Consider the following 20,637-nt stretch of genomic DNA (forward strand, 5'->3'; position numbering starts at 1 on the left):
CCATTTGACAGCCCTATTTTCGTGTTTTCAAAATATGTGTTTGTTGCGTCATGTGAACCATGTGCATCATGTGTTTTGACAAAATAAGTGCCTACTGCACACTCGTCAAAATCGTTTATGATAAAAGAGATGCTCACATTCACAAAATACACGCAAGACACTCCCTTAACAGTAAACTCTAATCACACATGAGATTATATGAGTATCTGGCAAATGGGAGTGTCTCTTTTATCATAAACCCTTTAGACGCGTCTGCATTAGGCACATATTTTGACAAGACACGTGATCCTCGACACGCAGAACACATATTTTGAAATGACGAACCACACACATGACGGACTACATAAATGTTGTGACGAACTTCGCATCGTGTGCCCTCGAAAAAAGAAGTCACCAGCCGCCACTGCTTATTTTAAACCTTTAGTTTGTAATGTGTCATCAGAAAGGGTGGCTATAAATATAACATTAGATGAGAGATCGCTTATTGGGTAGCATTGTTGCCTCATAGCAAGAAGGTTCCTGATCCGAGTCCTTTCTGTATGTAGTTTGTATGTCATCCCACCCTGTTTCATTGTGGGTTTCTTCTGGGAACTTTGGGTTCCCTCACAGTCAGCGACATTCAGGTTAGGTGAATTAAAGTTGCTAAATTGTCTTAAAATGTATGTGGGCCCTGTATTGGTATTGGACTGTCCATCTGTCTGGTGTGTTCTGCTTATGGCCTTAGATGCTGGGATAGGCTCCAGCCATTCAGTAGGTGCCTCTCTAAGCAGCACCTTCAATCTTGTCTCATTCATTGTGTTTAAACCAGACAAATGTATAATTTGGTTGTTTGGTTCTTATTTAATTAAACTGTTTATCTGTTGTTGTAATTTAATTGTAGATCATTTTAAATTCTTTAGCTAATTCATGTGACAGATAAATTCAAAGGCTTACACGTTTTTTTTCTGCACCAGTACGATCACTTTCTGAAAAGCTAACAAAACAAATAATGTAAGATAAAGCAATTATATGTACGTTTTTTTAAATGTCAATTTCAAATTTTTATGAAGCAATAAAACGTGCTATTTAAAACAAATTGATCGGATTGCTTGTGTGTTTACAGTAGGAAATATCGGCATGCTGGCATCTTGCCCTTCACCTGTCCTGCATCTCAATGTCTCAGCATTTTTTTAATTAAAATGCTCTATTTTTGCTTCCTATCCTGATTCGGTAAGAAACTATAGCATAATAAATTAATTGCTGTCTAGGGACTTTTTAACATATTCAGTATAGGGGAAAAAAGATGGGGGCTATTGATGTATTAAGGAAGTGATCCATTTGCATTGACTCTGTAGGTGCAATGTAACTGATAAAAAATACATAAACAAAGTGAAAAAGTTTAATTTATAACATTATTTAAATGTTTTTTCTTCCACTATAAGATAGCCTCTGGCATGTAACAAATATTTAAAAAATTATAACAAGGCACAATGAGGGCTATGTAGTAATACAGACCATAACTCGGTGATGCTGGCATGATTGTGCTGTATTGAGAATCAACTATGACTGTTGACCAATCAGCATCAAGAACTGGAATAAGGTCAAAGTTTTTTGATGGGTGTGCATTTTTGCTATGACATAGTCAACAATAACCTCACACACCTGCAGAGGATATACAGGTGCGTACAACAAATGGTCAAACAGTGTTTATTAAATGGTGTTAATTCTAAACCAGACTGTGTTTAATCATAATATAATTACTGATTTTTATTATTGATACTAGAATTTGCTGTGTGGGATTATTCATTTCTGCCGTTATAGTAAAATGAGTTTACTAACCCTTACGAAAATTAACCATGGTTTTATTGTGGTTAAAGTGTAGTAACCATGGTTTTTTGGTGAATTGATTACTATGAGCAAAACCATGGTTTTACTACACTAACCATGGTATAACTATGGTTTTTGAAAACCATGGTTGTCAAAACCATGGTTATTTTCAGGTTACCATGGTTTTACTACAATAACCATGGTTTTTTGGTTTTAACTGTAGTAAAACCATGGTTAATTTTCGTAAGGGAAGATTTGTATAAATTGATGTTTTTAGAGAAATTTGTAAAAGATTAACAGAACTGCCACAGGTGCAAGTTATGAAAAACAATTATGACATTCAAGCCTGTCTGTTTACAAGTCCACACAATTACATCAGACATCAAATCATCAAATATGTAGTCGGTTTGCTCAGCGTATACCACAGAAACAAATATGACAAAGTACAGTATCTAAAAAACAACCACACTATTCCTGAAAGATGTTTTTCAACGACTGGGAATCTACTTGGGAATTTTCATTATGTATCAAATATAATAAAGTTATGTCATTTAAATGCTATAATGCATTTTACATTCAAACATTGCTCATACTGTATCAGAATCAGATTCTAAAGCAAGCTCACAAACAAGAAATTACACTTCCATTAAATAATCTGCTATTAACTCTCTGCATGCAAGACCTTCAGGGTTTGTCCATTGTGATGAAATATATCTGATGGATTGTATATATGGGATGGAAATTCTAATGACATAGGACAAACTTAGGGTCAGCCCTATGGCGTTAGATACCAGTCAAACACAAGCTGTTATGACAACCTTAAAAGAAACATTGTGGAAATGATCTGTGCCTGTATATATTGTGCTTAGTATCAAAAGACATCTCTCTGTCAAACACCACTGAATGCCCACGATTGTCTGCACGAAATGCTCCACTTAAGTAATAATTTTTAAATCTGTGCAGAACAGCACCATAAATAGGACGATGAAGGGGGGGTCCACCTTACATCTGTATGTCATCTTTGTTTTTCACCTAAAAGCTTTGGAAGCATTAAAGAAAAGGAGCCTGAAGTTTGCAGCATGATGTTCCAATTGTAAATCATTGTCATGCAGCACGCAGCACTCTGCGCAGAGCAGTGATGAAATAGGAGCTAAAAATAGCAACCTCCCAGGATCCCCCTTTGCCCAGCACTGTAAATACCTCATTCCTGAAGCAGTCTTGGGAAAACTACCGCATTTGCAAGCTTTTAAAAAACAAGTGTGCTTTTTTGAAATGTGCATTTAATACATACTTCAAGCAATAATATGGGCAAATGAAAGGACAATATAATGATGTACATAGCTACCTAGAAAGCACAGTCATCCTTTACATTAAATATGACAACACTATGCTAAATCTTAGAAACGTGTAAAGAAATCTTAGGGAACCACACTTAATACCAAGAACAGTCTATTATTATGTAGCCTATATCCAATACTAAATAGCTTATGTCAAACAAATGTTAAAGCACTAAACAAAAAGCAAATGTGTAAAACACAACATATGAATTGGAAGACAATTAGTTTTACCATCCATTTCCTAAATAAAACCGCAGTTTGCAATGTATATATCCGTCTGTTTTATCTCTATATCCATAGTAAAAATCGCAGTAATGTAATAATAAAGAACAGTTAACCTACCTACAGATGAATTCAATGTCCTCGTGTCTTCGGCTGGACTCATTGGAGTCGTGACTCCGACTATAGCCTCTCACAAACCCTAGTCACCTGCCTACAGTATCTAGACAGCATTGCTGGTAGCAGACATCGTTTTCCATCAGCTAATCAGTGTGTATTCTGGAAATGCGCATAGTGTGATGCCACAAAAGCGACTTGAATGAACAAAAGTGTCGTGCAGGTAAGCATCTTACAAGGTTGCCTCAAAAGCCTCCTTCCGCTACTGGAATTTGAACAAAGGTCCTATCAAATAAATACTACGCGTTAAGTCAACTCGTTTAGGCTCGTTGTAAAAATGTAATAAGAGTCTATTTTTCATTTGACATTTTGAAGTTTACCTGTAGTGAGTGTTCACCTTTGCATAAAAATATAATCTGGGTGTTAAATCGTAATGATAGTATTCGGTTTGTATAAAAGCAGCAATGCAAAAAAACAAACAAAAAAAACCGTAAAAGTAATTTATTCAAAAGACAGATGATCTATTTCAGGAAAAATATTCATCTGCAAGATTTTTTGTGTGTGTGTTTAATACGAAAACGTTTCTTATCGGTTAAACCTGCATCCCATGATAATCTCTGGGGACTCGTGAATTGTATTTCAACAATGAAAGTCACATGATTTTCAAGTGGAAAGTGGTCGTGGGGTTAGATCTGACAGACATGTTGCTACCAGGGTGGAGAAGACAAGAATATTGGTTACCATGGTAATATTTTCTCATCCCTACGTCATCACGCAACCACTTTGGTAAATCCTTTACTGCAAGGATATTGTTTGTAAAGCTAATAACGCTGGCTGCGTTTGCAAATGTAAATTCAATTTAAGAAATATAGCTGCAAGCAGCGATCAGCGGGGTTCAAGCGATCTGGGACCTTAAAGGGGTCATAGCGTGAAAATCTGACTTTTTCCAAGTGTAAGTGCTATAATTGGGTCCCCAGTGCTTATATCAACCTAGAAAACATGAAAAAGATAAAAAATAAAATAATCGAGAGCACAATTGAATTTCAATTACAACAAACCACCATCATTGTGATCAGTGTTTGCATTTCATCCACTCATTTGCATTTTAAAGGAAACACCCAAAAACTGCACAATTTTGCTCAGGCCTACAAAGTGTCAATTTTAACATGCTATAATAAATGATCTGTGGAGTATTTTGAGATAACACTTCACATACACACTCTGGGTACACAAACAATTTATTTTACATCTTTAAAAAATCTCATTATATGAACCTTTAAGGGCATGCCTGTTTAGATTTGCTGCATTGTTATCAAATATACTTAGAATATGAAATACTAACATGTTACCAATTAGGTAAATTTTCTGAAGAGAAAATTATGTGGTGCATGCTGTTGCAAGATTTGTCACACAAAATGTTTCAAAAATTGTTAACATGAGACAAAACAGCCCACCACAATTTCTCTACGATGTTCTGATATAGAGATATAGGTCTCATATGGCTAATCTATAACACAGCAATGATGAAGAATAAGCTAAAACACATACATGCATTTACACACAGAAGCAGAAATGGCAGGGTTAGGAAATAAGACTTTGAAATAAATGACCAATCTCCATATGCTTGGTGTCCTTTAAGAGTTCATCAACCTATTTAAATGTTTATCCTATGTTCGAATGTCACATGACTGTTAAAACGGATACCGTCAGAATGATTGACGAAATGTTATTTTAACATAATAATACTGACTTCATAAAGTTAAATCATGCATCCATTGATGAAACCTGTGAACACAATTTCATTGAGTATACATTTTAAATAATAAATAATAATTTTAGCCAGCAGATGGCAGAAGATGACCTTCTGCCATCTGTTGGCTAAAATTATTGTTTTCCTTTTACAATTAATTTAACATAAAATTAGTATTGAATATTTAAAAGTAAATAAAGGTAGACACATTTTTAACTCAAATCCTGATAAGCATGCTCTTAAGTATATTAATGAGGGTCTGTGTTTCACACAGAGAGTATATATTTTTCATATAATCCTTTTATTGTGTTATTGTAAGAGAATACTAATTTATGGATTTGGAAACAATAAAGCAAAGTTACATATTTTAATAGAAACATTTTTAGGCTCTGTCATGTTAAATTGTCAAATAGTGGTATAGCTCTGCAATTATTTTCATGTGATTTTAGGCTGGGCCAATAAATAACTGATCCAGATATGTTTTCAATATCAAATTATGTCAATAACAAATGTCATGTTATTTAGTAGATTTGCAGCAGATTTGCTGGTGAGCATTTGTCTGTGTTACTTTCATAAAGTGCTGCTTTTTAGTTGGGTTCTAGCAGGTCATTTATGTGAATAATAACCAATTGCATTATCACATGAAGTTTTTGGTGCAATATTTGAAAAATAACATATAAAAATGTAACAACTTTGTATTATACATCATGTCAGGACACGTTTATGTCATGGAAGGTAGAATAGAATCCTAATGCTACTGATGTAAATAAATGGAGATAATGAAAAACTTTAATCCATATCTTTATGAGTTCCTTTAAACACACATGCTGCAATTCAGTCGTACAAATGGCACCTACACCAATGTGTGACATCACATGAAATCTATGCTTACAAAAGCAGGTATTCAAATTCATTACATTTTGTATTTGATATACCTTTACACACAGAGGACAGAAAAATGTACTGCGCTGATTTTATTGTTGTTGACTGAAAAAATTCTAGTAGTTTTGAAAAGTTGTTTTTGTAATTCAAAGCTAAACAACTAAAGGAATAAGACGTACAATTGGTGATAACAATTTGGCATTCATATTTGCTCACAGACTACAGGAAATTGTATTGCATTGGCTTTAGTGGTGTTGAGTGAAAAACCAAGTATTAGTTCACAAAATAGTTTTTTCATATAAACATAAACATATAGAGCAGTGGTTCTCTACTCCGTTTCTGGAGAACCACTGCTCTGCACATTTTGTATGTTTCTCTCATCTGACACAATCAGTTTAGTTAATAGAGATCTCTACTATTGTGCTGATTATGTGAAGCAGGTGTGTTGAGAACCACTGATCTAGAGAACTGTTTACTTTGCACACATTGTGTTAGATGCAAAGATTTTCAGAAAGATGAACTAAAAATCCTCACAGACACTTGGAAACATAAGACCAACAGTCCCATGAGTTTAGTTGTAATCACACACCATTAGGCTTGACTCGTACATGGTTAATACTGGTTGGCTGTTGAGTGGCATGTTTTCAAAGATAAATAATTATCCTCATAGACCATTATAAGAACCTGAAAGTAGATGTAATGTGCAAAATAACAAGTAGGTCAGACAAATATTTATGTGTCATATACATATGCTATAGTTATGGTTATTTGTTCTTAAGTTATAGCGCCACCTAATGGACAATCTCTGCAATTTTTTGCATGTGACCTCAGCTTGGGTCTATACATATGTGTACCAAGTTTCATGTTGATATCTCATTCCTATCATAAATGATAGCAATTTAAGTATTTGTGGCCCCGCCTCTTCGTACTTTTGACCGTAGTGTTGCGACGACGAGTGCAAAGTTCAACTTTTTTTTGATAATTATTGATATTCAGTGTCTAAGGAATATTCCAGCACTGGATTGGTTCAGATCGGTCAAAAAACCTAGGACTAGTTCGCAAAAGTAGGTTTAAGAGAAAATTATGAATATCTAACAAACGATTCGACTGAGACAAGTGCTTCTTGAGGAAAAGTTGTTCATTAAATGTAGCTCTATTAAATGATATAAGGATCTTGTTGATATCTGAAACACTGCATAATACACAATCACTTAAACATTGAAAAAACGTGATAGCGCCTCCCGGAGGCCGAATTTTTTCTTACTCTGCACAGACCTTCATGGCCAAGAGACAAACAGGTCCACCACGTTTCGTTTCGATCGGCCTCCGTTAACCCTGCCCAATAGCTGCTTTTTCTTGATTGGCCGATGGCGGCCATGTTTTTTGAGCTACGCGAAATTCCTTTCCCACACAGATAGTACCCTAGACCAAGAGCACCCGTGCCAAATCTCAAGTTGATCGGTCCCATATTTCTCTAGTTACAGCTCTTCAAAGTTGAAGTAGTGTTATAGCGCCAACTAGTGGTCAAGCGATGCAATTTTTTGCACGTGACCCCAGAATAGTCCGCTGTATATGTGTACCAAATTTGGTTTCGATACCTCTTTCCAATCCCAAGTTACAGCCATTGAAGTCCAAGAGGCTCCGCCCATTGGGGGCGTTTGGGCGTGGCTTGACGACGACGAGTATAAAGTTCAACTTTTTTTTGATAACTTTTCATATTCACACTCCAAGGAATATTACAGCACTGGAACGGTTCCGATCGGACAAAAAACCTAGGACTAGTTCGTTTTTATTTTTTTCGACAAAATCGAAAATAGCGAAAAAATTTTCATGACGGAAATGAAATCGGAGATATACGTTTTGTTCGTCTTGACGCAAGGAATCCAGGGATATAAGACACTTGACATTTGGACAAGAATTCTGGGAGTTATGAGCATCAACGCGTTTGTTATCGCTATAGCGCCACCTATAGGCCAATCGGGTTGAAACTCTATCAACCTCTCCCCAAATTGGGTCCTACCATTTGGCCAAGTCTCAAGTCTCTAGGCCTTACGGTTTGGTCTGCACGATCCGTTTTACGGCAGAAGAAAAATAATAAAAAGAATAAAAATCCATACAAATACAATAGGGTTTCAGCCCTTCGGGCTTGAACCCCTAAATATGATTTGTGAAGCAAATGTCAGTCCGAGCCTTAAATAGATCTCCGGTGACCTGTTTAATATCAGACATACTCACTGCTGTCTTCCTAATCGTTACAGGATGCTGGTCTTCTGTTAAAAAGATTATAGTCTAATAATAAAAAATAGCAACAATGATAAAAATAAAACTACAATGAAAAGAACAATTGTGTCAAATTGGTAGTGTTTTGTATTTCCTCTCAATACAATGCTGCCATCTTATGGTTGAAATAAAATACAATTTATCAAAAGGCTATAATTTTTTATTTTTATGTTAAATAAAATATAATCTTTAGAATATTGTATCTTTTTTTACAATTGTTAGTAGTTCCCGTTTTCCCCACCTTAATTTCCATTCCCAGTTCATGTCGTGGTCGAGCACATTGCGACAAAAGCATGTTGGCATGTGGTTATTTAGGGATGTATGAGCAGGCTGTATTTTTAACACAATTATGACAGCACTGGGTTTATCTTTTACCTCAGGCCGAGGCCCATAATTAAGTTCCCAGCATGCCATTCTGTCCCAGGTGTACCATCGAGAAAAAGTCTGCCAGAAAAAGTGAGTTTGCCTTTAGTTGACCTTGCCAACCAATCTGCCTATTTAATAACAAATCCAAATATCCTAAATCATAATGGATTCAAGTAGATATACATATTTTGAATAACAATATATTCATACAGTATAGGTGCATGTTCTAGGTGCAGTACACATTTAACAAACTACTTACTTTTAAAGAACCTATGGTAATAGACCTCAATGATTTAACATCTAATGTCTTATACTTAAAACATACATTTTTCCTTTGCAAAAGATTGTTGCATTGTACAGTTCTTATAGCAACACTTACAGTATAACACAACACACATTTTATACTCTATAACCTTTTATACTGTTTTTAGTAGTGTGATGTTTTTTTTACCAGTGCTCCGTCTCTCCCCTCTAACTCTTTTGCCATTGCCTTACAAGGTAATTGTCATGTCTGGAAAGTTTATTTTTTACATTCTTTTCATAGGATTAAAGTAATTCCTTTCAGCTGTGGACCTGTATCAGTGACTCAGAGGTTTAAAAATATCCCGGCTGTCTGGGATAGAAGAAAGGTCTGCTAAAGACAATAAGCAAAATTTATATTTTGCAGCAATACAACATTACAACTCTTTAGCAGAATAAACAGTGCAAATACATGAAATGCTTGTGAAATCCAGGCTAAAATCAAAGGTTTATTACAGTTCGATCTTTGAGATGAACTTCCTCTGTCAATATGAAATATATGAATGTTATATTCTTACAGAATGTTCTTTACATTGTAGGATGAATTTAATCATGTTTAATCCCTGCCATCTTTTACAAGTGCAACTTTGCAGCTCTCAAACACAAATGCAAGGTCATTAACACCAGCACATATTTTGCCAACTTTTTATTTTAAACTGTGCTACATGCTTGCAGCTGATGTGACCCTATCAGATGAATGAACTTAAATTCCCATAGACACAAATATCTTATATCTTTTAACTTCTATATTTTGACTTTTTAGGTGAAACATCAGAGACAAAGTTTATGCTTAAACAAAGACTTAAACTGGGTTTAGAGAACTAACAAAAAGAGCAAACATTTAGAAAAAAATGGCCTATCCAAATAATGATGCTTGCCTAAAAACGCAAGAATGACTACAGCTCATTTTCATCACATCTCTAAATTACCTCACTAAATACTTATTTATAGAGAACTAACATTACAAGGTCAATGCTATGAACTCTCTAGACATAGGTTACTGTACAAATAAAGGCCACCAACAGAGGGTACTGTTGGGCTTACTAAAAAGGCACTTAACTACCAGTAAGTGTAATTGTGAGTAAGTGAACTTTGTGAACCATCCTTCCATTCAGTGCTGGATTCCTATAGAGGAATCTGGATCAACAGAGACACACTGAAAAAGTGCTTGCTGGCCTTTGTGCAGATGAAAAACAATGTTGTTTCAGCATACGCTTGCCTCTGAACTCGATCAGCAATGTAGATTCCCGGTACATGCTGGACTCTCACTGGCAAAGCTCCTGACTCATCAACATGGCCTGAACTTTTGTATGGGGAGATTTACCAGTCTTTTAACTAGACACTGACACTACCTACTAGGTTACACTATCTACCTACTGTATACAATCACACAAGCACTCATTCTAAATGTGTGGTGTTTGTTCATGTGAATAGGATGTAAAAACAAAAATGCTATTTTATAGAGCCATTTAAAATGAGGCATCTCAACGTATAGTTTGGATTTTGTTAGCAGCGAAACAGGTCATGGGTGAGATCTCAGGGAAAACACAGTATTTACTAATAAAATGTATAACGTTGAATGCACTGTAAGCCACTTTGGTTTAATAGACACTCCACTTTTTTGAAAATATTCCCATTTTCCAGTTCCCCTAGAGTTAATTATTTGATATTTACCATTTTGGAATCAATTCAGCTGATCTCTGGGTCTGGGGCTACCACTTTTAGCATAGCTTAGCATAATCCATTGAACCTGGTTAGAGCGTTTAGCATTGCGCTCAAAAATAACCAAAGAGTTTCGATATTTTTCCTATTTAAAACTTGACACTAAGTATTTTACCATACGACAAGACCTGATGGAGTCATTAAAGCCCATCCAGCCCTGGTAATCCGAATACTCTCCTCTAGTTAGAATATATTGGTTGCCCATGAAGCTTGGACGCTCATACAACACCCAAAACCCACTCTCGGATGGAGTTACAGTGGCTAAAATTGGATGACAGCTCCGGGCAGTCCATGCTGCACTCAAAAGAACGTCCCTGGAAATTTCTGTCCTCAAAAAACACAATCTGCACATGCGGGAGGACAGTTATAGAGATTGGAACATAAAGTAACCTGGGGTGAACACAGTTAAGCTAGTTGATGAGGGCAAAATGTTTCTTACTTTTCCCATCCTGTCCATGTTTGGGGCTTACTGCATTCCTCTTGATGTTTGCTGTGTATTGAAAGTTCAATGAGACGATTTATATGTTTCACATTAAATTGCTATGCCAGGCAAATCATTGTTATAGGAACAGCTGCAGCATTTGCATCAGCAACAGCTGATACTGCCATAGTTTCTAGATTGTTCCTGCAGATTTATGTAATGGGCATTGAATGGAGCCCTGACCTCTTGCAATGGCTGATTCTAGAAAATATTTATTGGGCCAATTAAATTGTTTTCCAGCTGCTGATACTGGCAGAGTTGAAGCAGCATTGGCTTCTAGCCACACGCACGTATTGTATAAGGCATAACACCTGTTTTAGAATGAACCAATGCATTTGTGTTTGTCCACCATCACACAACAAACTTTATTTTACAATTGTACAGCAGGTTCATGATGCCAAAGAAACTATATGTGCTGTAATAATGCTCTTACACAATAACAGTCCCTCTGTCAAGAGAGTAACATTTGGCAATGCATTTTAAAATAGAATACTGTAGGTTATACATTTTCTTACTGAGAGATAATGGGCGTAAGCAGTGAGGCCCATTTAAAAGTCAATAAGCTGTAAAAAGCTGTAAAACTAAGAAAAAATAGGCCCAGATTTTTACATGTAATTTCTGCATGTTCTTTTAGTCTTCTACTGTATGTTGGATCCTGCAAAAAACGAAATGTTAAAGGGATACTCCCGCCAAATTTTAAAATTACCCCATGATTTACTCACCCTCAAGCAATCTGAGATACATATGTCCATCATCTTTCAGATGAACACAATCAGGGCTTGACATTAACACCTGGCAACCCGCCAAATGCGGGTAGATTTCGGCTGTGGCGGGTAAGACAGCCAATCCCACTAGCCACTTTGGCTGGTTGAATATATTTTTGATTAAAATTTTCTTAAAAGTTATGCGAAATTATAAACAATGTGCAATGCGACACTGGGAAACTACAACTACAACAGAAACCACAATCTAAGCATATACAATTTACTGCTGTTGTTAATAAATATTAAAAGTGTTTGTCGAGGGTTTTTGTGTTCATCTTTTCAGTTAATCTTCTACACCCCGCTCCACTTTTAATATAATAATTAGAAGTTAATATATTTATGCGTTTCTAGCATGTTTTCATGCACATAAATATATGATATGACCTATACTGATATTACCAGCTACATAATGTAGTCTTAACTTGGGTGGTCAGTCTGGGTGGTCAGTCTGCATGTGAAAGTCAATATGCATCTTATCTAGCTAAATCGAGTAAAAATACTCAGATTAAAGTCATAGGATGTCAAGTTTAATCATATAAAATTTATTTTATCAGCAAACACCATTTTGGCCAGTGAAAATGCTGAGGGGCTAGTAACTTTGGAAAACAACTAGCCACTTTGGCTGGTGAGCAAAAAAGTTAATGTCAAGCCCTGAACACAATCAAAGATTAAAGTTATTTAAAAAAAAAAAATGTTTTTGCTCTTCCAAACTTTTTAACGGTAAACAGACCCTGAGCCCAAAAAAGTGCATACATTTTTCATTGATGCGTCCGATCCAGTGAGTTGTTTTAGCTACAGATTGGGATAACTCAATATCCCCTTGTCTTACAGTATATCGAAATCCTCCACCATTTCTTTAAAATCATTTTTATACTTCTTATTTGTTTACTCATCTTGTTTTTGTCTCTCCTCTGTGTCTCTGCATTCATCACTACACTGAAATTCTGCATAATGGATGTCGCAAAGAGTTAGTTATATAGTTTATAAAGTTTTAAATATGCAAATTTTTCTTTCAAAATCACATTGTTTACTCTTAGAAGGAGGTTACTCTGGAGCCAGGGGGGGCTTCAAAGTCAGAAGTTGTTCCCTAGTTCCTGTTCACTACCGTTATAAAGCTTGGAAGCGCAAGGACATTTTTTTGTCTTGCACAAGTATGTAGTAAGTTTACATTTTACCATTAGTTGTAAATTTATATACAGCACTACAACATATGCTGGGTTATTTTTAACTCATCAGTGTGTTCTGGTTAATATTTACCCAACACTGGGTTGAAAAATAACCAAGCAATTTTTAGAGTGAGTACCTGTATATGTGAGAAATAAATCTTGAATCATTTTTAAATGATGTTTCATCTTTTTATGTCTACTGTCACTCAACTTAACACACATAATTGCATCTTGAAGTCATTTTATTTTTTCAATACTTCAATGGTATTTCAGTTGAAGTACAACAGCTGTAATTGACCTAGATTCAACAGTCTTTGGTGATCTGGCGAATAGACCCCACAGTGGGATGCATGGCTCCCCATTCAGTATGGCGCCCATATTCTCCCTTCTCAAGCAGGTACTGGCGGCCACGGTAGTTTGGATGCTCAAAGAACACGCAGGGACCTTCATGGACCTTGCAGGAATGAATCTCCCTGCAGAGAAAACGTTCCTGAACAGAAGGGGTGCTTTCTGTAACCTCCCATGCTTGGCCATCAAAGTTGGGCCTCTCAAAAAATTTCAGCTTGAGATGTTCAGTGACCTGGTGGGAATAAAGGAAAATCTCAGATGTTAAGATCTCCTTAAAAATCCCACCCAGTGTAAAGCTTGTAAGAATATGCGTTCTCATTGGTAAGTATCTACTTTGGCTCAGATGTTTCTCCTAAAATCATTAGGATAGATAAGACAGACAAAAATGAGACATTTGTTGACACTGTAAGAGTACAGAGCTATAAAAAAAATGCAAATGAAAGGTGAATTCAGATCAAATGGGACATTTTTGACAGTCATCACAATGTCAAAAAAATGGCCCACTTTTTCTCAGTTCACATATTTGATTTCTGCCTTTTGGTTACAGAATTTTATGTCTTTGAAAATCTAAACAAAGTTTAAGACGATATGTTGCCATTGAACTTACATGTCTGATTGGACGACATGATCTGAGAGAATCATTGAAGCCAATCCAATGGTGATAATCTGGATACTCCCCAGGGCCCACAACATACTGATAACCCATATAGTTTGGTCGCTCATAAAGAACCCAGAAGCCCCCTTTCACCCTCGCTGAATTACAACGAGTAATGAAAGAGTGAAGGTCACTTATTTCCCCCTTACACTCATAGGATCTTCCTTGGAAGTTCCTGTCTTCATAGAATAAAATCTGTTGGGCGAAACACAACACAAAAGTTTAAATAACAACAGATGCAGAATACAGACAATCAGGAATCGATAGGCACTTACACTCTCAGTTGTCATTGTCGGATGTGAAATGTTGGATAGAAAACTGTGCTGTAATCTCTTTATATGAACTCTGAACCAATCAGCAATTCAAATTTTTGATCTAAGCTCAATGTATTGTTCTAAAACACTGAATCATAGATTCTTTAAACAATCAAATTCCAACCTCGCCAACGAAAGATACAGACTTGTACAGAACATTGACAGCCACTACACATTGATTCAAGTGTTACTTCTGCTGATGATTTATTTACTATGAAATATATACATTTACATTACGTTTGCCTGCAGTATTCTCACATTTATAATAATATATATTTATTTATATTTTTGTGACCTTCTAAATATGACTTAAAACACTGATAATAAAACACTCATTACATACATTAATTTTTATTAGAGAATTTTTTTTTTTGAAGTTTTGCCATGATATATTTTATTAGTTTGTTTGTCAGAAATGCATAACTTGCGCAAGGAAAACTTTTCTAGTGGCTGTACTGTATGCCAAGACATACAAAAGCATTATTAAGTAAAATCTGATGTTACTAATTATTCGAATGTATACTTAAAGTCCCTGTAATTTCAATCATGATATTTGTTTTTAAACACATTCTAAATGTTAGAAATGTATTGCTGAAACACGCAACAAAGACTGTAAACTCTACTACTGAATTGCAGAGTTGGATTGTTAAACAGTTTCTGAGTTCAGAGATTTTTAGGCGGACCTGAAACGGTGGCTTGATGACGCACTTGAGACACAGCGCATGCATGGCCAAACCCCTAACACGATCATGAGCACCCATTCAGGTTGTAAAAGTATTTGAAACTTGAGAAGGCAGCTTTCCTGGCAGTGAAAAATTAAAGCAAATCACACTGCGAAGGTTGCGGCGGTGGGCGGTGATCAAACGGACAGAGCAGCGCTGTCAGGAGCAGAAATGTCAAGCACAACAGGTCAAGTGGACACTTCAGGGACCCGTCAAGAGTGATAATGACTCTGATCTGATTATGAAATCTTTCCGAGTCACAGGCCTCAAGTCCAAGTCAAGGTTCGAGTCATTGAGTCTCAAGTCTTCTTTAATTATGTCAAATTTGGGACTCAAGTTGCAAGTCATGTGACTCAAGTCCAAATCCCTGCTTTACTGGCACTTCACATATGCTGTAATTTAAAGTCTATATAGACACTTTAAAGTTCTCTTTGTAGTCTAATTGTTTTACTAAAAAAATATTTGAATAAAAATGCATCTTTTGAGGCATAGGAGTTTTGATATAAGCAATCTGTTATCATTCCAGTTCTGCGTAATGGCAGTTACTTGGCTAGTACATGCAGCCTCAGAAGTATGTGGGCTGGATGCTGCCATCTTGGTTTCATGTGCTCTGATGATTAGCTTACTTCTCGGCAGTGGTGTCAAAAGTATTCATATTCATTACTCAAGTAGAAGTATAGATACTAGGGTTAAAAAAGACTTTTGTAGAAGTTGAAGTATCAACTTAAGCTTTTTACTCAAGTAAAAGTGAAAAAGTACTGGTTTCAAAACTACTTAAAGTATAAAAGTAAAAGTAATGTAAGGAAAAAATGTCATTACGGAAAAAAGCCTAGGCCGCACCACAGGGGCCTTTTGTGCACTACCCTATCTCCTCTAAAACATGTTTCTAAAGGCCATAATAACTATAGTGTTATATTAAAAATGTTAATGTTAAACAATTTGGGATGCACTAGGGCCAGGGGTGCGCAACATCAGTCCTGGAGTGCCGATGTCCTGCAGATTTTAGCTCCAACCCTTATAAAACCTTGGCTACCTGTAGTTTCAGGTGACTTTATAGACCTTTATTAGTTTGTTCAGGTCTGCTTGATTAGACCTGGAGCTAAACACTGCAGGACATCGACATCGGCACTCCATGTTGCCTACCCCTGCACTAAGCTATCTGTTTCAACCACATACAGTATATGCTCATAAAAAATGAACGCATTTTACTACAATGCAAACAAATACATTAAAGCAGTGGTTCTCAAACTGGGGGCCGCGAGATGGTGCCAGTGGCCCAAGTTTTATAATATTTTATGAAATATATTACTTTATTATAAATTCTGTGTAATTAAACCTCAAAAAATAAGGCTACTAAACAAAAGCAATACATTGTATAATTTAATATGTTTTGTTTAATTCAAATTGTAAGTTTTAGAATGTTTATGTCATACATTTTCTTTGGGGGGTCGTGAAGGAATCCACTGTACACAAGGGAGGCGAAAAAGGTTTGATAACCACTGCATTAAAGAACCACATATGTGTACTACTGAGCATTAACATGTGTTCCGTAGAGAGGAAGATATGATGACTAGTTGCCTATAAATATTGTAATGGTGCAAAAAGTCAAACTTCAGAGCAGGGCCGCTGCTGGCAAAACTTTTACAGTGGTGCCCTCTTTAGTTAAAAAACAACAAAATCACACACAACTATAGTATGTGTGAGAATAGAAATATGCTATTATTGTTTTCATTTAAAATTTTATTTTGACAGCAACACAAACTACAATTATACAAATATGCAATTATATATTATAGCCTATATTCCTGTATCTGTACTTGTGTAGCTATGGACTTTAGTATACTTTACTTTAGTCAGTATAAATCCAAGCAATTAAGGAGAATTACTAAATGTCTTTCTTGTAAGTAAATTCAAAATGTCAGGTTTAAGGAAACAGCTGATGTCTATTAACAAAAGCAAAAGTTTGTATGTATGGTTATGTTTTTTGATTGATTTAACACTCAAGCATTCAGCTAAGTAGGTTTTGTTAATGCAAATAAAATTTAGGGTAGTTATAAGCATATACAAAACAACAGATGTCTTTAGCATAGATATCTTTGCCATGCTTCAAAACGCAACGCAGCACAATGTCATTTAAGTTGAACAACTGAAGTTATATGATATAAATTGGTATTGTTACACTATTTAAATCACACAGATGAGTTGGTGTCAGCAGACAGCTATATATTTACACAGGCTTGTGAATGTGAACTGACCTGAAAGTGATGCGCGAGTTTTATTTCGTACTTTTCCATTTGAAGACAGAATGCCGCGTTCTGTTACTGTACAAACGGATGGCGGATGATATCAAAGCATCGCGAGAGCAAACTGCTCCCCATGCTTTCTAATCGCTCTCGCGGTTCTTTTATGTTTCTCTGTGCAGCGCTAGAGAAACAAACTTTTGATCATCTGCAGTAAGCTGGGGGGCGGGGATTGCGTACAAACCAATAGGGTGTCGGAATGGTGTATGTTTATACTTCTCATCCAATCACAATCGCATTTATCTGGATGATGCAACTTATCAAGATAGGTTTTTTTAACGATGACAAGCCGGAATGAAAAAAAGCAAACAAGCCGAAATAATAGAAGTAACGAGGCGATTTTTAAAATGTAAGGAGTAGAAAGTACAGATAATTGCGTGAAAATGTAAGGAGTAGAAGTAAAAAGTCGTCTGAAAAATAATTACTCCAGTAAAGTATAGATACCCAAAATAGCTACTTAAGTAAGGTAACGAAGTATTTGTACTTCGTTACTTGACACCTCTGCCTCTCGGTGCATGTTGCCAGCATCGCCCGCTCTTGTAGATTCGTCCTCTACAATATTAGAAAATTTGACCTTTTCTAAATTAGCATAAGTCTCTTCTGCTAACACCTCACTTACTAATTCAGAGCTTAATATATTGTTATATTTCCATCTTTATCTTTATCTGTACATTTTCTGTAAAAAAAAAGAAAATATTAACTAACCCTTGGCTATGTATACTGTGTTTAGACTTAATGAGACTATTTCTAGTGCACTTATGTTTTGCTGTTCTTGTGTTGCTCTAATTGCTCATTGTACCTCATTTGTACGTCGTTTTGGCCAAAAGTGTCTGCTAAATGACTAAATGTAAATGTAATGTGCTGTTTTGTTTTATTTAACAAATCACCAGAATGCCAGAAACCATGGTATGATATTAGAAATTACAGCAGATAACGGAAAAGAGTCAAAAATAGAGAGTATGTCACACTATTAAAGTCAATTACTATTAGAAAAATTGGCCTTAGGTACAAAATTATAGTGCATTGATTTTTATGTATTTATTTTGCAAACAGTATTCACAAATTACAGTTTTTTAATTAATAAACAGTGTTTTTATTTTCAGAATAGTTAGAATTAATGGCAAGCTTGTCACCTCAAATTTGGTGCAGTAACAGTTACAACAAATACCTAAAGGGCATAAGTGCTATAACTAACTAGCTAAATCTGAAGCAAAACAAAATTTTATTTGCACAGCTTTACCATGCAATAAGATTAATTTATAAAGAATCAGTTTGTTTGCCATTGGAATGAGTAAAAAAGTATTATTTTTTTATTTTTATCAAATGCATTTATTTGTTGTATATTAAATTATATACTGTCTATATAATAATTATAAAATTATATAATAATTAATAACATATAAGTGCTCCTGTATAGATCAGTGGTAGAACACTGCATTAGCAATACATGAAAGCGTTTGCCACATGCCTATAGTAAATAATGCAATGCATCATGTAAACAAAAAACAAAGATTTGTACAAATACATAAGTTTATCAATAGTACTTATTGCTTAAAAATGTTTGTTTCAATGTATGTGTGGCCTAATGTATGTGTGGCCTCTGGGGAAGGTGTGTGGGGGGGTTATTATTGTGGTTATTGTTGTTATGTTATTTTGTTAGTTTTTTCTTCTTCAGACAACTTGCTCAATTTTGTAACTAATGTCATATTTTTGTATGTCTGCAAAAAAAAAAAAAAAATGTTTGTTTCAAGACTTGGTATTGGTAACTCTTGTTCATCCAGATCTCTCTCTCTCTCTCTCTCTCTCTCTCTCTTTCTCTCTCTCTCTGCGTGTGTCTGGTGGGCTGTGATTGCACAATATAAATTTACAGAAATCACAGACCTGCTTGTTCATCAGGTTCCAGGCTATTTGAATGACAAAAACCATCATCAGCTTATAAAGTATAAAAGCCGGTGGTCAGACAGATAGTAGCTGGACAGAATCCCACGGAGACTAACAAACATGGGCAAGGTATGTATTGGGTGGAGCTGCCAGAACGGTCACAAAGTCTTAATAGTGTAATTAATATGCTTTACATAAATATAATAATGTTTGCTGCATGCAAAAGTTCAAATACACAAATTTGCTGCTATCACAATTGATCATTATATTGTTTTTATATTGTTTTGTTAGATCATCTTCTACGAGGACAGGAACTTTCAGGGTCGCTCCTATGAGTGCAGCAGCGACTGCTCCGACATGTCTACCTACCTCAGTCGCTGCAACTCCTGCAGGGTGGAGAGCGGCTGCTTTGTGGTCTATGACCGTCCCAACTTCATGGGCAACCAGTTCTTCATGAGAAGGGGCGAGTATGCCGATTACATGCGAATGGGAATGAGCGACGGCATCAGGTCCTGTCGCATGGTTCCTCAGGTAAATAAAAAGTAGAAAAATGGTATTTAACAGTCAAGATGTTGTACTGAATGTACTGACTGGTTATTTGATTTTGATCTTACAGTATAGAGGCCCCTACAGAATGAGGATCTATGAGAGGGAGAACTTTGGAGGCCAGATGTATGAGCTGACTGATGACTGCGACTCCTTCGTGGATCGCTACCGTATGTCCGACTGCCAGTCCTGTCATGTGATGGAGGGTCACTGGCTCATGTACGAGCAGCCTCACTACAGAGGCAGGATGATATACTTCAGGCCTGGAGAGTACAGGAGCTTCAGGGATTTGGGATACAGCAACACCAGATTCAGTGCTGTTAGAAGAATTATGGACTTGTGTTAAAGTCACAGTCTGAGAACATAAATATTAATAAAATAAAAGCATGAACAATGAACCAAAGTGTTTGGGCTTAATTTCACTATCATGATTTTCATTAGAAGTATCAGTTTATTATTAGCATTCAAATTGCATTTAAATAAAAAGAGTCTATAGAAATATATCAGAGTAATGCAAACCATGGATGTCCACCACAATTGTACATTAAATTAATTCTCATTTTTTACTCATGTGTATGTGAAAGTAGACTCAAATACCTACAGCCACTAAACTTTGCCATATTAGAAGCAGTAATCAAACGTATTTATTGAGGGAATGTAATATTAAGGAAAATGTACTCA

General features: G+C 35.8%; 3 protein-coding genes across 3 annotated transcripts in view; 1 reads left to right on the forward strand and 2 right to left on the reverse strand.

Moving 5' to 3' along the window:
• The window catches only part of dgkg (diacylglycerol kinase, gamma), a 145,144-nt gene extending 141,559 nt beyond the window's left edge, over window positions 1-3,585 (reverse strand). The window contains exon 1 of the mRNA XM_065251459.2: window positions 3,486-3,585. The gene's annotated coding sequence lies outside the window, so the exon portion shown is untranslated. The remainder of the gene's footprint in view (window positions 1-3,485) is intronic.
• An 8,881-nt stretch (window positions 3,586-12,466) lies between these two features.
• On the reverse strand, window positions 12,467-19,456 carry crygs4 (crystallin, gamma S4). The gene is made up of 3 exons (XM_065292676.2): window positions 19,411-19,456; window positions 14,146-14,388; window positions 12,467-13,770 (listed from the first exon to the last, which is right to left on the reverse strand). Exons 1-3 carry the CDS (start codon window positions 19,453-19,455, stop codon window positions 13,495-13,497), a joined length of 564 nt encoding a protein of 187 aa, XP_065148748.2. The 5' UTR covers window position 19,456; the 3' UTR covers window positions 12,467-13,494.
• On the forward strand, window positions 19,183-20,302 carry crygm3 (crystallin, gamma M3). The gene is made up of 3 exons (XM_065251343.1): window positions 19,183-19,539; window positions 19,702-19,941; window positions 20,027-20,302. The coding sequence occupies exons 1-3, from the start codon at window positions 19,531-19,533 to the stop codon at window positions 20,300-20,302; spliced, it is 525 nt and encodes a 174-aa protein (XP_065107415.1). The 5' UTR covers window positions 19,183-19,530.
• Window positions 20,303-20,637: the final 335 nt, after the last annotated feature.

The sequence above is a fragment of the Paramisgurnus dabryanus genome, chromosome 15 (genome assembly GCF_030506205.2).
Source record: "Paramisgurnus dabryanus chromosome 15, PD_genome_1.1, whole genome shotgun sequence".
NCBI lineage: Eukaryota > Metazoa > Chordata > Actinopteri > Cypriniformes > Cobitidae > Paramisgurnus > Paramisgurnus dabryanus.

Bases quoted from the DNA above. Each gene is read 5' to 3' on its own strand.
- crygm3 (XM_065251343.1), top strand. The intron at 19,942-20,026 runs GTAAATAAAAAG...TTGATCTTACAG, and splicing joins CCTGTCGCATGGTTCCTCAG to TATAGAGGCCCCTACAGAAT.
- crygs4 (XM_065292676.2), bottom strand. From the start codon at position 19,455: ATGGTTTTTGTCATTCAAATAGCCTGGAACCTGATGAACAAGCAG. The intron at 14,389-19,410 runs GTCTGTGATTTC...TTCGCCCAACAG, and splicing joins GGAACCTGATGAACAAGCAG to ATTTTATTCTATGAAGACAG. The intron at 13,771-14,145 runs GTAAGTTCAATG...TATTCCCACCAG, and splicing joins CATGTCGTCCAATCAGACAT to GTCACTGAACATCTCAAGCT.